The 18978-nt window shown below is 39.0% G+C and overlaps 1 protein-coding gene across 1 annotated transcript in view; it reads left to right on the plus strand.

Moving 5' to 3' along the window:
* Positions 1 to 18099, plus strand: part of TGFBRAP1 (transforming growth factor beta receptor associated protein 1) — a 43361-nt gene extending 25262 nt beyond the window's left edge. The window contains exons 4-12 of the mRNA XM_089681236.1: positions 551 to 705; positions 1410 to 1492; positions 4406 to 4747; positions 6606 to 6663; positions 7630 to 7773; positions 11208 to 11354; positions 14537 to 14696; positions 14917 to 15350; positions 16371 to 18099. Of these exons, the coding sequence (XP_089537362.1) occupies positions 551 to 705; positions 1410 to 1492; positions 4406 to 4747; positions 6606 to 6663; positions 7630 to 7773; positions 11208 to 11354; positions 14537 to 14696; positions 14917 to 15350; positions 16371 to 16556 (1709 nt within the window). The 3' untranslated portion in view covers positions 16557 to 18099. The remainder of the gene's footprint in view (positions 1 to 550; positions 706 to 1409; positions 1493 to 4405; positions 4748 to 6605; positions 6664 to 7629; positions 7774 to 11207; positions 11355 to 14536; positions 14697 to 14916; positions 15351 to 16370) is intronic.
* The last annotated feature ends 879 nt before the right edge of the window (positions 18100 to 18978 follow it).

Genomic DNA, 18978 nt, shown 5'->3' on the forward strand with positions numbered 1-18978 from the left:
GTCAGAGACCCTGTCACCAGACTATTCATTCCAACTATCATCTTTTTATAATATTATATGTGCATTTAACATATTTTGAGCAAGTTGTTTGTGTAGACAGCCAAAAGCCCTGACACTGCTGCTGGGCACCCCAGCAGACTTAGCTGTCACTCAAGGGACTCTCTGTAGTATCCCCCTTCTCTTCTTCCTAGCAGATACACAAAAGGTTGTGTTGGAAGATGAGTAGATGGGTGGAGGAGCTGGGCCAGCACAAAGAATAGTTGGATACTCTTAGGAGAGGAATATGACATGCAAGGAGGGAGGGGGCTGTGCTTGAGTGATGATTCTCCTAGAGTATTCGTGATTTCATTGACACATTGCAAGTGAAAAAACATAATTTATGTAATGGGAAAAAAAGCTGCAAGTAATAATTTACTTGATTTCTGTGCTATTTTTTTAAAGTTGGAGACAGGGTCCATTAAGGGTTGTGAATTTTTTTTTCTTTTTTTTAATTAAATTTTTTTTTCTTTTTTTTAATTAAATGATTCTTTTTATTCCATGTGTATTACAGGGCGAGTGATTGTAGCAACTACAAATGGAGTGCATGTTTTAATTCCCCTACCTTTGGAGAAACAGATTCAGGATCTGCTATCAAACCAGAGAGTAGAAGAAGCACTTGTGCTAGCTAAAGGAGCACGACGCAATCTTCCAAAGGAGAAATTTCAGGTGTGCTTTTAAATCTCCCCCTTATAATATAGACAAACTACCTGCTGCTTCCAACCACTGCATTTGTGAAGCGGTAGAAGCATGTGTGTTGAAAGAGAATAGATCTTAATGGACCTAAAGCTTTTAGCACTAGTTCACACTGAATACGACTTTGAAAATGTACAACTTCAAATGAAGCCGCACGATTTCAAAGTCACATGTCAGTGCGGTTTTTTTTTTTTTAGGTGTGAGTTGTAAGACATCTGTGCAGCTTCATGCACAGAAACCTCTTTTTCAAATCGGTGCGGCACCGCAAAGTCGGAGTCACACCAATATGAACTATTTCATTGCTGACAATAGGGTGCCACTTGTCATGCAATTTGTAATTGCAAATCACATGACAAGTCGCACCGGTGTGAACAGGGGCTGAGACTGCATCTGAGTAATATATCTGCTTGTAATAAATGGTACTACTTTAATGCAATTATACATTAGAGTAAAATATTCTTGGAAAGAGAATATTACCATGCTTCTTTTTTGCATTTAGTAAAGCTCAGTTAGTTATAGTAGCTGAAGGCCACATTATAGTAGTTGCTGTTACATTGGGAATGTTTTTGGTTTGTCTGCTCTGGTGTGGGAGTGGAGGCTGTGAAGACCTTTCTGGGCTTTCCAAGGGTAAATCCAAACTACAAGTATGTAAATCACAAACTATTATTTTTCTACAGGTTATGTACAGAAGAATCCTGCAACAGGCTGGATTTATACAGTTTGCTCAGCTTCAATTTTTAGAAGCAAAAGAATTATTCAGGTAGATAATTATTTTTCTCTGTTTGTTCTCAGTGGCAGAATGCTTCAGATTTGTATTTGAAATAACTGCTTTGCTATCTCAATGTATAAACTGGTGTATACGTGGTTATATCCATGCTCATTTGAGAATTTAATCAAAAAGAGGTTGTAGCACATTTGAGTATATGCATTTTTAAATTCTGCTTGGATCAAGCACATCAAACACAGCGCTAATGAAAACAGACACGTCGAGAGGCTATAGAAGATTATACAGAGAAAAAAGGTGAATGCAGTATTTCAGCTTATTTTTGTTTTCCAAAGTTCATAGCATGACCAACAGTAATGCTTTTGTATTTAAGAGCTCATACACCTGGGCGCATTACGGATAACATCTTGAAGTTCTGGCTTTTTTTCTGTGCTCTGGTATTGTTTGCAGCCGCCCATAGACATGAATGGCTGTGCACAGCTGAACGTGGGCAAGTGGAAGTATTCCTAGAACACAGGCTTTCTGGGAAAACATCTGCACGCTATATGTAGGTGTTTACTCGTAGCATTCATGTCTATGGGCAACTGTATGCAGTACCCGGGCTTCCCAGGGGGTGGCAAAAAAGCTATAAATTTACATTGTTTGCCCCAAATGTGCACATGAACATAAGGCTCTAAAGTGGTTCTAAATCTCCATCCAAATAGGACCAGAGACTTGAGAGGCAGAGAAATGTTACAAGCTTCCCTGCAGCTATACTCACTCTCCTAAGAGATACCTGGTGCCTGCATCACTATGGGCTTAGCGAGAGACAGTGCAGCAGGGACACGTCCCCTTTTACAGAGCATTACTGGAAGGCTAGTTCATATTCCTCCTAGAGAAGGGGAGGTACGTCTCTCTTTATTTGTGTCGGCTTTAGTCTGTTCAGAAGAGCAGGGAGGATTGTTGGAGAAGGGGAGTGCTTCAAGGTGCGGTGCTAAGCTCAAATACTTAGTGCAGGTGATCTTTATTCAGCTTATTGATTGGATTGTTTTGTTGTTTTTAGGTTTACAACTACTTTAAGCACTTGTCTTTACTAAATCCACAAGTAATCCTTTGCTTAACAAAGTAGAACAGGATTTACATTTTTTTTTCTCTAAAAATGTAGTTAACATCAGCTTTTAGAGATGGTCAAATATGTGCATTTTATAAAGCAATAGTTTGCCTGAATTTTTTCCTGATTTACTTGTTTTAATATCCCAAGTTACATTTAAAGTACTTTAGTCTAAGGTTCCATGCAAACTAGTGTTTTTTGTTAAGCTAAAAAAAAAACTGGATAAAAAATGCCGGCAATAGTGTTTTTTAGTAGTGTTTAGAAGCGTTAGAGGTTTTACAGTACATGTAGAGGGAAAAAAAGCTGGTAGGAACACTTTAGGAGCGTTTAGTAGTGTTTTTAACATTTTTTTTTCTTCAGCTGGAAAACTCTAAAAAAAACTATTTTTTTTCTGTTCCTAGCTGCTGAAGCTCAAAAAATGCTAATAGTCTAAAGCTGTGTGCATGGACGCATAGGATAACACTATTTAGCTTTAGGAGCAGAAAAAATATGCTAATAGCTTCTAGGAGCTACAAAAAAAAAACGCTACTGTGCATGAAGCTTTAAAGCAAACATGTTCATGTAGATTTTTTTTCTGGTGACACAAAAATTTAAAAAGAAAATTATCTTAAAAGGCTTATGTCTTAGAGTATGTAAATTAGAGGAGGAGAGCCCACTATAAAATACAATATCAAACATTTTGCATATAAAAAATGGCTTTTGCTCAACATCTCAGACCCAAGATATTTGAAATATTAAGAGAAAAATCTAGTTTGTAATCAAAGTATTGACAGAGATCAGATCAAAAACTGGTGAACTCCTTTTATGCAAATCTCATCTTCATCTAGGAAAGTTGAGCCCCCTTCTCCTTATGTGACTCTGTTTAGGTCTGTGAGTTCATGTGTCAAGTGAGGGACCAATAGGGACAGGTCATTGTTTCCCAGCTCAAGTTTAGCTTTCCATAAGTGTGTATCGTAGGCTTTGGTGAGCCTGAGAAAGTAGTAAAGCAAATTGAGGGGCTGAAATACTGACCTTAATGGTGAAAAATGCTGCACCTTACTCTCATGCTAGATGTATGCCTGTAGTCACAGGATCTTTGTTGAAGGGGAAGCATCAGCGATTTTGAAGCCTGATCTATACCTTCAGCTGAGATCATATGGCAAAAAACAAAGGCTAACTTTTTATATAGGAAATCTAATGGATACAGTATATTACTCCTTCTCTGTTCCAGCAAGGCCAGAATAGTAAGATTCCAGTAAGTGGAACTAAACCCTCATATCCTCTACAGTCATTCCTCGTTCACACCACACAATCAGTAAAACTGATGGAAGCTGACACTCAGATTTCATTTGCAGAGACATCAGTTTACATGCATGCTCAAATGAGTTTTATACACGTTGCAGATTCCTATGCAGAAAAACTGATGTCCCTGCACCATGGTGTGAACGAGCCCTCAAGGAAGCTGTAATATTACCTCTGTTTGATTTGCAGTTGCCCTGGTGTTGCACGTTTGATCAGTTGTGACACCAGCCATTTGATGGTTTGATAGTTCAGTTGGAGACATAAGCAAATGTGACCATTCTCATTCACGGCATGCTTAGAATTGAACTGTTTTGGAAAACTGTTAAATCAATGGGTTTAGTTCCGCTTTAACAGTTAGGTATATGTCCATGTAATTAACGGTTTATTGTCTGAAAAATTACAATTGGAAACATCAAATAAAAAAATAACATTTCAGATAGAACAAAAACATAAGTTTATCATTGTTCTGAATCTCTTTATGTTCCATCTTTGTATTGTATTTTATTTCTTCTCATGAAATATTTAAATAATTTCTTGACTGTGTACAGTTTATAATTGATTTGTTTTGATCATTGTAGAACTAGTCACCTAGATATCCGGGAGTTGATTTCTCTCTATCCTCTCCTGCTGCCATCATCCTCTGGATTTATCCGCGCACATCCACCCCTGCACGAATATGCAGATCTTAATCAGCTCACCCGAGGAGACCAGGAAAAGGTTTCCAAGTGCAAACGTTTCCTCATGTCTTACTTAAGCGAAATCCGCAGCACCGAGGTGGCTAATGGCTATCAGCAGGATGTGGACACGGCCTTGTTGAAACTTTACGCAGAGGCAGATCATGAGAGCCTGCTTGATCTGCTGGTGTCGGACAATGCTTGTGAAGTGGGAGATTGTGCAGCTTGGCTGGAAAAGCACAAAAAGTGAGATTTAAATAGATACCTCTTATGTGCGATTATGTTACCTCCAAGATGCAAATTTTAATACAGCTTCTTTTCCTTTTTCACCCTAAATTCCTCAAAACAACCTACCAGTTTTCTTGGCTCATTTAACATAATTAGGAGTATCTTGCATTGATTTCTCTCAGAACTCTCAAAACTTCTGCATACAAAATTTCCTTTAGTGCTGGTGATAAGGGTCCATGGAAGCCTTGTGCACAGATTTAAAGTACCAGTAAGCTAGAATATACATTACATACAAGTAAGAATAGCTAATTAAAACATGAACAGATATGTAAATGTTTCCATTTTATACAGAAATAAATAAGGTACATTCAAATAGTTGATACAGAATTTATAGTATTTTGTCATCCAGATCTGGGTTAAAGAAGATATGTAGGGAAGCTGGCAGAATAGAATTATGGGAGCTTCTTTCTTTTTGCTAGTTTTAAAGGTGCAAGATTTAAGTCTTTACTGCTTGAAGAGTCACTGGCCTGGAAACAAACCTGCCAGGAGGTTGGCAATGTTGACTTTACTGGCTGAATGCTTGGTCTGGGTCATTGTTTCAGGCTGTGAAACAAGGGGAGGATGATGGACCCCAAGCTTACATCTTTAAAACAAAGATCCCTGTGGCATCTCTAATATTTCAGTCCTGCAAGGTTCCTGTTCAAAATTGCAGTAGGATTTACTACACAAATTAGAATATAAACCCCATAATTATAGGTTTTTTTTTACATATTGTAATTTTTGGTAAGTTTTAAAAACGTCTGCATGCAATGTAATTACATGTAGAAATAAACAGATTTGTTTTTATTTAATTTTAGCCTTTTTAAAGGAGGTTTGTAGGTGCTTCTAATTACTTGTGAACCCTACCCCAACTGCTTACCTCAAGGTGATAACTATGTCCTGCTCTAAGCCACAGCAATCCTCAGTGTTACCTGCTGCAATGCAGTGAGCATTTATAGACATTTATAGAATCACCAACTGAGACTGGAGATATTTGGAAGATGGCTCTGTACAAGTCTTATAAATGCTTCCTGTGCAGAGACAAGCGGGATTAAGGTTGGATAGTATGAAAACAATGCCGTGACTAGGAGCAGGATGTTTTTTCTTAAGATCAGCTAAGGTAGGATAGGGTTGGTATAGTTGAAGCAGAAGTTTAGTCAAGCAATTAGAGCTGCAATCACATCACTTACCTGTAAAGACATATTTCCCACGTTGAGTGGTTGCTGCTTCATGTAGAAATCTTCCATGCAGGGAGCCTGGTCCTCTTCCTGGTGCTGAATTCTGTGATGGAAGGGATTAATAGCTATGGGTCTTCATGCTAACCTGCATTCAGGACAGTCTGATGGGGACCCATCCTCTTCCCCCCTCATCAATTTCGAAAAGCCTGTGCATACTGTACAATAAATGTAACACAATCATTGAATGGATAATAGTTGAATGAATGACCTAAGTCTCTCCCCCATTAAGAGATTGTGTTATGTTCAATTTAAACAATACAGAGGTGTTCTGAAAGGATGAGAGGGGAGGAAGCTTGTAACCCCCGCCGTTCTGGACGTTCAGTTCCAGAAATAGGACCAAGCACCCTGCAGAAAAGATTTCTGCAGCATGTGGGACATACTTCATTTCAGTTATCTGATACAACTGCAGTTATAAGGGGGGATAAAAGTAATTTTTGACTAAACGTCTTCACTAATGTTAGCAAGGCTAGAGAAGGTGGGTTACTGTACTTTTAGTAAAAGTAGACTTTTCCTTTTAACTATGTACAAGGTGCATTTAATAAAACCATTGCTTACATTGTGAAGTGTAAAATGTTTTATACATGCTGCATTTATTTTAGGTATTTTGCACTTGGCCTACTGTATCATTATAACAAGCAGGATGCTGCTGCTCTTCAGGTATATTAATACATTTTTTATCTTTCTACCTTTTCCTTTGTCGTACTACAAAAACTTGCATGCTTAATTGGCTATTTTGTGTTATTTGTAGTTAACTGAATTTGTTTGAACAGTAGTAGATTACTCAGTGTATGGCTTTGTATTATTCATCATAGACATTAAAGGATGGGCATAGGTGCAGAGAGGATACACTTTCTGACAGGTCTTTCTTTAAGGACCTGTTCAAACATGTCTGATATATTGTTAAGGCAGCCCATTCACTATGGCACTTAGTGTGCCAACGCAAAAAAAAAAATCATACATACACTTGTTTTACAGTGTGTTACAGTGACAGGTGCCGTACAGTTCATTGGGGTGCCATTCACAATGAATAACTCCACAAGCACTGCACATAGAGCTGTGCATTGATATGTAATGTAGTAACCAGCTTTACCACAGCACAATGGTTTGAATGGGTTCTTAGTGTACTAATTATCTGGCCAGCTTATGTAGAGAAAGTGATGGCTTTATTAAGGGAATCAAACATTATCAATTCTATTTCATTCAGATTGGCTGACTGGGAATCTCTGTAGGGTACTAGTGCCCATGGCCTTTCGTACCATTGGCGGATGCAAGCTTTTGATGGCAAAGATAATAAAACAAATCAAAGTAACTTATCACCAACAGTTTTGGTCATTACCATGAATATATGTAATTTGTTGGCTGTAGGTTGCAGAAAAGCGTGCACAGGAATATAACTATGCTTTATCATAATATTCTGACAGTGTTAGGCAGTTTTTATTTTTCTGAATAGATGGAGATTACTCTCTTACTATGTTATATCCAATAGGCATATATAATGTTGTAGAACTTACGTTTATACATATTTTCTGTTATATATGGATTCTGTAAATTAAAGCATTGAACGCCCACTGACATGTTCCCTTTTTTTTTTTTTTTTTTTTTTCTTTTTCCCCTACACTACAGATCTGGGTAAGAATTGTGAATGGTGACCTGGAAGACAACACTCGGACAGACCTGTTTGAGTATGTGGTAGACTTTCTGACCTTCTCCAAAGACCAGCAGTTGGTGTGGCAGTATGTGGATTGGGTTTTGCAGAAAAGTGAGCAGGTTTGTGGTTCTTGGCTTAGGCTTAGACCTTTGTGACCGTGTTCTATTCATGCTGGTATATTGTTTCTGGACATATACAGTGTTAGACTTTTATGACCTATATAATCTTACTTTATTTGAGTAACTTTATTACATGACACAGGATGGGAATGGAAGAAAGATGGTGTTTTGATGCTAATCACTGTAGCTGATATAGACGTATCTTGTTCTTATGTTTCTGCTCCAAATGTCGTTTTCCTAAGTAAATCTTAGAGATATTCACTCCACAATAATCCCAAATACTATTAATATGTGCTCCATAGGAAAATAAAAAAAATATTTAAAAATGAACTCTTGGTGTAGCATAGCAGGGGGCATAACAAAGCCTGTCATATCTCCATGAGATCTCTGGACAGAACAATACATATCCAGTAGACGGATGCTTGCCCTGGAGGCTGCGATGTATGGAGGGACTCAATGTCTTCCTTTCCATGGAATTCTTATTTATTATTTTGCTTTAAATAACCTTTTAAACTTTAAGCAGAATTACACTATCAGACTGCTTCCGCTTTGTTTTATGATTTGTGGATGAGAATTGGTACATCATTCTGAGAAGCTAGTGAGTATTTCTGGAAGGAGAGCTTGAATCTTGAGGAATTTTATTGTATGTGTGTAATGCTGATCTTTTAATAGAGGCATTTAGGTTTGGTGAGTTGCAGTCTGATGAGCAGGGATCACAGAGCACTTTGAGCACTTTTTTATATGAGTATTGCACCTGAAGATATCACAATAGAGCACTATGGAAACACAAATGGATCTTATGAACTTATGGATTATGAATCTTTATTTAAATGATTGCATGAGAACACATAGGAGACTGAAGTTTATTTTTATGTACATATAATGTTTGCACATGCATACATTTTTTATTTTCTTTTGGAACACATATTTAGTATTTTACACAGCACTGCAATCCGTTCCAATGTATTTTATTTGGGATTGTTGTGGAGTGATTTGTGGATTTTTTATTGCAGTAGCAGTGTCTTTAGTGATTTTGAGTTTGATTTGGAGGTTGTCCTCTGTATAAAGACAATTACCTGCAGTGCCAGAATGCAACAAGTAATCAGAGTGCAGCAATTAGTCACAAATCTATATGAAGTGCAAAAGTCAATATAAATATAAATCCATCAATCCTAATTTGTAGTTTAATGTCACAATAAAAATAAAGAATATATGTATAAAAGTACATAAAATGCTGATAAAGTGCAAAAAAGTACTGTATAGTCCAGAAAACATATGTATTCTAAATCCTCTACCAACAACTCAGATTGTTGCTGGACTCTTGCCAGTGTAAAGAAGCACCAGCCACCACCATATGGAATGAGCACTCACCAGAAAATGTGCTACAAAATGTTTAGCAAGCTTAGCATGTCATCATAGGTAGGTGTCATCCATGGTAGCCTATGCATCCATCCACAGTGCTCTCCTCTCCTGTTCCCAGCACAGATACAAGCTGCAGCAAGTAAAGCTCACACCAAAGCCAGCAAAGATGGCAGGAGTGTAGTATTTATTGCACCATAAGAATCACATACATAGTACGGCAAACAAACAGATTTATATATCAATGCAAAACTGCTGTAGCGCATGCAGTGGTGTGCTGTGTTAATTTTGCGACTAAAATGGCATTTTAGTCAAAATCTTTAGTCTTTGACTAAGACTAAATTGAAATTTAACATCAAAATGAACACTGCACTACGACATAAGAATAAGTAGGGGGCATCCACTAAGCTACTGAAAGGAAAAAAAAAAATTAAGAAAAAGGCTTTTCTTTTTTTCTTATTATTTAATGTTGGTAGTATATTTAGGTAATATGTATAATGGCATTACAAGCAATGTTTTACAGTTTTGTTTTGCTTTTTTATATTTTAAAGTCGCACTGTCAAAAAGTGATCTTTTTGTTTGTTTATGAAACTTGGTTTTATTTATAAAGACGGTATATATCATAACGGCTAAAACTTTGTCTATATTGCATGTTCAAACCTTAAAGTGGTTGTAAACCCTCACATGTACCCAGTGAAGTGAATAGCCCCAGGAGATACACAGAAATCCTCCTACATAAGTTTTACTTGTCTATCTGCAGTCTTCTCTTTTGCACATCCCTTCAAAAGCGCTGATTTTTAGATAATTGTCTGCATTTGTCAGTATCACAGAGGTGGGGGCAGAAAGCTGTAGTTAGAGCTCTGTGCGAGCTGATTGGAGGAAAGGGACGCTCTCCCGCACACAGGAGCTATGTTGTGAGTTCTTTCCCCCCCAAATTTATTTCAAGTGTCCAGAAAACTTGTCAGAAGGGACTCATGCTGATAACAGAGGAATGAAGCAGCAGAGAGCAACCACACTTGGAGCTTTCGGAGAGACAAGTAAACACTACAGATATCTGTGCTTTGTTCATTTAAAAGTTTGAAGATCGACCTTGGTATCCACGTCGGAGAGTGGCGCAAAACATACAGCAGTGGGGGGAGCAACTTCATTTTTATTAAGTTTATTCTGCCTGATAAAAATCGCGGTAAATTACTCCATGCCTTTTTAGTTTAGTTTTAAAGAACTGTACAAGAGGGGAGATGTACAGAAGTCCTGAATCCTTGGTGAAATAGTCACCCCTTGATAATTTGTCCATCCATTGCAAGTGTAGCGGCAAATCGGCCACTTTAACAGCCGCAGCATCTATTGGCAGGATGAGGGATTTGAAACTGAATCGAAATTTGACGTCAAAATTAACACTTGTGGCATGACGTCAGCACTAACGTTTCTGTAAGGAAAATTGCTAATCATAATAAATATTTTTAGCACAGGAAAAGATGATGTAAACATTTTTCTGTATGGTGTACATTCAGAGGTTTTTTTTTTTTCATCATTGTTTCATAATTCTGTTCTTTCAAAATTGTTTCTCTTTTAGAGATGTGTGTTTTCACTGTGTTTTAGAAAATGATGATTTACACAATTTAACATTAAGGCCTTGTTCACATGGACACATTTAAGCATACACTCGAGTGAGGGCTGGGTTTGCCAGGACAGGATGCATTGGTATTCCTGTTTATCTGCGTGCAGGCAGACCTCTTCATGTTAACTGGGATGCAGTGGCTGCATGGACATAGCCACTGTTTCTGTGTGGGTGCAGGTGCATGTCCCTGAATGCAGAATGTGTGAGTTTGGGGACACACCTGCACATACACAGATGTCTTGTGTGTCCTTGCAGCCATTGTATCCCAATTAACATGATTGGGACTGCCTGCATGTGGATGTACAGGAACACCTATGCATTCCGTGTGGGAAAACGCTGTCCTCACATGGGTGTACACTTAAGTACGCCAATGTGAACAAAGCCTTATGGTTTATATTCTGTAGAATTGTATGAAAATGTGTTTTAGATCTAATTTTCACTACAATCCATTATCCAGATTGGGGTCCAGATCTTCACAAAACGTTCTTTAGACGAACAGTTGCAGAATGGCTTCTGTCCAGATAAAATTGTGAGCCACCTGTGCAAGTACCAGCGGGCTTTGCTCCTCTACTTGGAACATTTAGTCATGGATAAGATGATCCAGGTAATGCTTTTATTAACAGCGCTCATTATAGTCAAGCCTATAAGCCAAGGGAGTCGTCTATATGTGAACAGTAACTGCTTTTAATGATTGGATGATTTGCTCTATACAAGTTATGATTTCAGTGATATAATGCCACATACTGTAATTGGTAGCAAAGCAGTATATTGGGATAATGGTATGCTCACACTTTCCTGTGTTTGTAGGAATATTTTTATTTTTTTTAAGGCTTAATGGTGGGTTAGAAACCTAGTATTTAAATGTTTGTGTCCCTGTTGTGGGGATGGGGCATGTCTCCATGGGAGGAATTGTCCTTCTTTGACAAAGGGACTGGAGAAAAAGGGACATTTCTCCACTTATTAATTTCCATGTCTATTTTTATTCTATTTTGATAATATTTCAAAAGCAAAAAAAATCAAATTACAGGGCTGTAGTACGTGTGTATGAATCTAGGCATTCATACACAAGAATTTCCATTTCAAACTTAAAGGGGAAAAGAAAATGAAAGAAATACATCTGCTATACAATCCCCTCTAGTTATTAGATCTGAGGGAAGTAATCAAGCCATATATCACAAGTTTTGTGATATTTTTCATCTTCCCCCTTGCATTTATGAGTCTACCATTCTGCCTCCCTAATCCTGTCCACTTCTGATTTCCAGTCTGATACAATAATGAGGTAGAATACCATTGGGTACATTTAAAAGGTGAGGTGTAATGCTGTTCTTATATGCTGTAACTGAGACCAAGGTGTTATGAAAAAGCACAAGGGTTCTTTTATGATTCCAAAGGGAGATATCCTATCCACCAACTTAATTATGTCCTCCCAATATTTCTGAATACGTGGACATAAAGGTTCCCGGTTGGACACAATCTCTCCAACAATTTGGACTATGTCCTGGATTCATAAGTGCTAATTTAGCAGGTGTTCTATATGACCTTGAAATTTATAACACAATTCTTGCATTTTCGTTCTTATAGAGGTTATATGGATAAGGGTAAAAGTTTTCTGTTTGTTACACATGGGATCTCCTGATTCCGTTTTCTCCCATTCTCTCCAAAAAGCTAGTTCTTTGGAGGAATAGGCTGATACTAAGGGGTTTATTTACTAAAGCTAGAGAGTCCAAAATCAGACTCACTTCTGCATAGAAACCAATCAGCTTCCAGGATTCATTGCCAAAGCTTCATTGAACAAGCTGAGGTTAGAAGCTGATTGGTTTCTTTGCAGAAGGGAGTCTGATTTTGGACTCTCCAGCTTTAGTAAATAAACCCCTAAGAGTCAATATGTCTTTAATAAAAGATGAGCATCGGCAATCCACTCACATTTTTTCCCAGGCAGTCAAAGAATCAAATGGCCATACCAGGATAAAAAGTGTTTAAAAAAAATGCGATAGCTGATAGTGTCTCTAAAAGTCCATCGGTAAGGGACCAAATTGCTGCTGTAAAGCGGCAATAGTCATTACCATCCAGAGCAAGGGTACCGCAATTAGTATTGGCACCCTGGCCCCATTTCCCGAAGGAGGCTTCTTCCCCTTAAAAAAGGTGGATATCTGGCAGGCCCCTCTCTTAGGCCTCCGCAAGTTCGCATATGCTATTCTTGTTTTTTTTCTAATGCCATTCATAATCCACAAGCATTTTTTGTGCAATGCTATGGGCACTGTATATATAATATAGCATTCTTGGTAAGACATTCATTTTAAGGACATTTATCCTACCTAGCCATGTAAATACATTGCAACTCCACAAGGATAAATCGGTTTGTAAAGTTTTCAATAACTTCTCATAATTTAACTTCTATAGCCTGCAGTCCTAATCTGTGTATTCTGATGGTGGGGAAGTCTCCCCACTATACAAATACAAAGACACAGGAGATTTTCCCCATCCACCTCAAATGTGTGGATGGAGGAAGCGGGGCAGTGTTTTCATTCAGCTTGCGACTTCGCAGCCGGGTGCTAACTGCACATGGCGAGTAGCGCTGCACTTTGTGAATGGCCCAGTAGTCTTCTGGGACCTGTCACATGTCCCAGAAGACTACAGGGAGGGGGACAACTTCCGCTTCCAATCGCCTAGGCCAGTGGTCGGCAAGCCGTGGCTCGCGAGCCACATGCGGCTCTTTACACCCTTAAATGCGGCTCTTCTGTGTGCCGGGCGCCCGCTCCCCTCCGTCCTCTCGGGCGGCCGCCCCAAAAGTCAGGATTCTGCAGCTAGCCCAGCAATGGAAAAACTACGGCCCGGCGGACCCGTGCGGGAACACGGCGAGAGGAACGCGCGGAGCAAAGGTAAGTGAATTGACACAATATGGGAAATGAATTACTATAGGGGGGATGAATTACTATATGGGGGATGAATTACTATATGGGGGATGAATTACTATGGGGGATGAATTACTATATGGGGGATGAATTACTATATGGGGGATGAATTACTATATGGGGGATGAATTAATATGGGGGATTAATTACTATGGGGGATGAATTACTATATGGGGGATTAATTACTATGGGGGAATGAATTACTATATGGGGGAATGAATTACTATATGGGGGATGAATTACTATATGGGGGATGAATTACTATATGGGGGATGAATTACTATATGGGAGATGAATTACTATATGGGGGATGAATTGCTATATGGGGGATGAATTACTATGGGGGATGAATTACTATATGGGGGATGTATTTTCAGTTTTAAAAATGTGGCTCTCAAAATAAATTTCAATCGTGGTTTTGGCGAGATTTGGCTCAGTTGAAAAAAAAGGTTGCCCACCACTGGCTTGGGCCATCGCAGCGGAAGTGGGAGCGGGTACCTGTCACTTTTGGGTACCCGCTCCCCAAAGGTGCCAAACCTTAACGGGGAGTGGGGGACCAGTCCTTAAAGTGGAATGTCCCCTTTTGGGTGGAGCTCTGCTTTAAGATATGTTTTTTATTCTGTAGAAAAAATGTAATGGAAGTTAGTATTGCTGTGATCTTCTTCATTATCACTTTTATTTATAGGGCTTCTTTACATACTGATGCAGAAGCACATCTAAGTTAAGAGAGAAATGTCATCCCTAGCAATGAGCTTTCTCCCTGATCTGTTGTAGCTTTATTTGCCGCAACATATATATCTTCATATGCTTTCAGTGTATACCAGCCATGTCTTCTCTTCTGAGTAATCAAGTTATTTTTTTTTCTCACATCCAGAAGGAAAAGTACCACACACACTTGGCTGTGCTATACCTGGAAGAAATCTTAAGACTAAAATCTATGGACGACTCTGACCACACTGAACTGGAGAAGCTGCATCAGAGATTTCAGAATTTTCTGCGGCAGTCAGATCTTTACCGAGTCCTCTTCCTCTTAGGTGCGTGTTTAGTCTTTCCTCTCACTCAGTTGAAGGGAAATATTCTGGCTAATGGATGATTGTGTACATTTTATAGAAGCTTTTGTTTGTATAGCTATCTTGCCTCATCATTTTTTTTTCTTGGTTGTAATGGAGGTGGAACTTTCAAGTAAATATCTTTTTTGTGTTTTTGTTCTGTATCATAGTTTGCTCAGATTTGTTCTGTTATTCCCTCTATCAGATAAAATCAAAGGCACAAATATGCATATGGAGCGAGCAATATTACACGGGAAACTGGAAGAGCACGATCAAGCATTGGATATCTTAGTTCATCATTTAAAAGACTTTTCTGCAGCTGAGAGTTATTGTGTGTGGAACTCTGAGGGTAGGGATGCTCCTTATCGCAAGAGTCTATTTCAGCTCCTTCTTTCCTCCTACCTCAGTCCGTCCACACCTGGCAACCCTTTGACAGTGGCTGCTGTAGACTTATTGAACAACCACCCCACTGAATTTGATGCTGCCACTGTTTTGCAGCTGTTACCAGAGGAATGGTCTGTGCAGCTGCTCTCTCCATTCCTGGCAGGGGCCATGAGGGAGCACGTTCATGCTTTAAGGATGTCACAGATGGCAGTAGGATTGGCAAGGGCAGAGAACATCATCTATAAAAAGGAGAAGGTGAGTGAAGAGGTGTTTTATCTCATGACTTCAAAAATGTTTCATTCCTAGTTCCAGGTCTGATATCCGTAATTTATATCGACTTATCTTGCAGTTGCAATGAAGGCAGTTTAGGCACAGGTTGTAAATATTCTTGTTAACTTGTCTGTAAGTTGTAAGAGGCAATATCTTGTGGGTGTTTACTATTGTTGTGGTTTTCTGTAAATTCCTGTGCTTATCATCTTCCAATGATATAGTAGATCTGCTTTATAGATGGTACTGTCTATACTTGCTGACAAAATCCATGCTGTGTTTGACATATGTCCAGTTTTTGTAGTGTCAGCATGTACAGAATTAAAGAGACATGGTCTTCAATTTTATTTTAATCACTGGTCTTGAAGAGAGGGGATCAGCAAGTGGCTGCAGCATTGGAAACATGTTCCCAAAGATAAACCTATCCTTTTAACACAAAAAAAAAAGTAGAAGCACCGATTTTGACATACCTGACAGTAAATATATTAAAGCGGTAGTAAAGTTGCATTTCAAATTATACCTACAGATAAGGCTTACCTGTAGGTACAGTAAATACCTCTTAAACATGCACCATTTAGGAGATTTTTACTTTAGTAGCAGCTGGTGACATCACTGGTGCATGCACACTGTGCTATCAACGGATGGCATGCCGTCCATTGAGAGAGTTGTGCCGCGGCCTGACTCCAACTTGCATGCGTGGGAGTGTCGTCATCGTGGCTTGGCCATTCAAACAGCTGGAGCCCGGGATCCTGGAAGGAAGACCAAGTAAAGTTGGAGGCCCTGTCAGTGGTGACAAGGCTTGTTTTAAGATAAGTCTGTCAGCATGTGCTAGTATGTGATGCATACCATCACATTATGACATTATCCTGCAGTGACCCAATTTTTTTTTTTTTTTTTTTTTTTTTTTTTTACTACTGCTTTAAGAGTTTTTAGATTGAGTATTCAGTGTTAGCTGTTTTCATACTAAGGTTTGAACTGATACCAGTAATGCTTTTTCTCTATTTTCAGTTAAGCATGAAGGAAAAGCCAGTAATTCTGTCAGAGAAGAAGCTTTGCCACCTGTGCCGGAAGCCATTCCAAGAACCCGTATTTGCTAGACAGCCCAACGGTCAAATTGTTCATACCCACTGTGCTACCAACCAACATGTCAACAGCAGCATTGACCATGTGCCCAGTCAAAGTAAAAGAACATGATATAAAATGATGAATCATAACGGTGACTACAGTAGCCTCCCCCCTGGAGACAACAATGGAACAGGAAGGCTGGAGGCTTCAGCGCAAAGTAATGTGAAAATGATGCACTTGTCGGCAGACTTGTAGACCAATGATGATAGCAATTTGACTCAGCAGGAAATGGCAATGAAGGATACCGGCTATAACCGGCTTTGCTCAGCTACGTAAGCCACAGAGGAATCAAATGCCTGTCTGAGTTCCTAACTGAGCTATTTGCATTTTTAAAGATATTTGCACTGAAGATATTTTGCATATACTTTAATGGGCTGGATAAAGGAAGCATGAACTGTAGGAGACAAGAGGAGGAGAATGTGTCTGCCCCCCCCAGCTAAGATGGCAGTCATTGTGGAAGTTTATGGTATGGGTCTATTCAATCATGGATATTTTATGATATTTATGGCACATTCTACCGATTTCATGGTCAGCATTCCAGTCACATACAGGATGATCCGTTCCCATAAACAGAGAACTGGCTGTACCAAACTTTTCCAAATGTTGTCCTGGGAATTCTGTACAACTTCAAAAGGCTTATCACCTCTGTCATGCCCTCTGATTAGAACTGAAATCCACTAAACATTTTAAAAATTATTTCAGTATACAGCGATAACTTGATTTAATATATTGATTGATTATGAAAGTTCTGTGCTTTACAGTTTTTTTTAACGGTTTCCTTTTTTTTCTACATACAGAGGTTCACAATCAGGGGGAGCCACTAATTCACTGCCTGGAACACCCATACCTTGTATTTTTGACCTTGGAGTGTACATATGGTTATATGGGTAGATAGGAAAACCTTGCACTTAGCTGAAAAGTGGTTGGACCAGTGGAAAAGGGATTTTTTTGTTTTGTTTTTATATCCGTTACTGTTTAAGTCCTGTATCACATTTTAAACAGTAGTGTTTTGGGATATCTCAAACAAGTGAAATTTTTTTCAGTCAGTTATTTAGAATACTTGTACCATGCAGCTGTATATCTATATGGCAGTGAAGTTATATTAATAGTCTGTTCTTCAGTTCTCTTAACGGGGTAAATGTTCAAAGGACGGTGCTATTGTATAGTTTTGCAACTCTGGGAAAAGTACTGCTGACACCACTACTCCCATGTCATGTTGCATTTTTTGGCAGTTACCAAACTGGCTTGCGCTATAACATCTAGACAAGGCATGTCCGGCTCATTCCTTCCTTTGATTGGCCATTTTAATTTAACCCACTGAAGCTTTGGTATCTGCTGTATTAGCTCTGCTACCAGTACATTCTTTTAAAACCATGAACTGGTTGAAAACCTGGTCAGATATGAGGGACATTGTCAGGACAGGGAGGATTAATACCTTCTTGTGATATGTGATGTTGGCCACCATAGTTTTACATTAAAGAAGTAAGATTGAAAAGGGCATGAGACAGATACGTTTGAAAGCAAGAAAATAATTGAAATCGTTAAAGACAAAACATTCAGACTGTAATGCAGCAACTTACTTTATTTCTAATAAACTCTTTCCCTGCCTCTGCTGCTTGGTTCCTGTTTTCTGTCTGTTTTTTTCCTGATTTCCTATCTGTCTATTGCAGCTGTGATCAATAGAATATGTGCCACTTAATATTGTATTTGTGTTTATTTTTTCTTTACTTTTTATATCAAGTGTCCCAGCAGAAAGCAAACTTTAAAGCCGAACTCCAGGAATTTAGCCACTTTGTAAAATGTGCTGGCTTGCTATAATTTAAGTCCAATGAGATGCACACCACCTCGTGGACTTACCTCTCTAATTTACATCTGACAGTTTTGTGGAGTTCTGGGAGTGCAGCTATAAGCACTAACAAAGAAGTTGTTGTATTCCCCTCCCCCCGCCTGTTCACAGAAGCCTTTGTATTCTATAAATGAGTTCACCTAATACAAAGCCCTTTGTGGTTGAACAGGAGGGGCTTCTATAGCGCCTGCATGCGAGTCTGCAGCCTTGGGAGCTGAGACCAGAAGAGGGTCCAGTGTCAGGACACTGGAAACATGACGATAGTTATGTTCCCGGCACTCAAAATGTAAGTTGTAAATTAAACTAAGTCCACAAGGTGGCATGCACCTTGTTGGACTTTCCCCCTACTAATCCAGCACATTTTGCAAAGTAGCTACATTCCTGGAGTTCAGCTTTAACTGTTTCTCTCTAAAATGCCCTAAATGGAGCCCTCTGAAGCAGGCACTTCCAGTCTAGACATTCCTTCTATCCAACCACTTGATTGGCAGTCGGTAGAAGAGAAAACCAGCAATGCTACAGTATCATCTCCTTGCAGCTTTGCATAAGAGGTAACCAGAATTTTGCATGTGGCCTTGCTAATGTACAGAAAGATATGGCACAGAGTACAATGCTGGCCCACTAATGTAGTTTGGCATTGAAGATCTT

The sequence above is a fragment of the Staurois parvus genome, unplaced genomic scaffold, assembly GCF_062004578.1.
Source record: "Staurois parvus isolate SC_StPar_1 unplaced genomic scaffold, SC_StPar_1.0 ptg000262l, whole genome shotgun sequence".
In the NCBI taxonomy this organism is placed as follows: Eukaryota; Metazoa; Chordata; class Amphibia; order Anura; family Ranidae; genus Staurois; species Staurois parvus.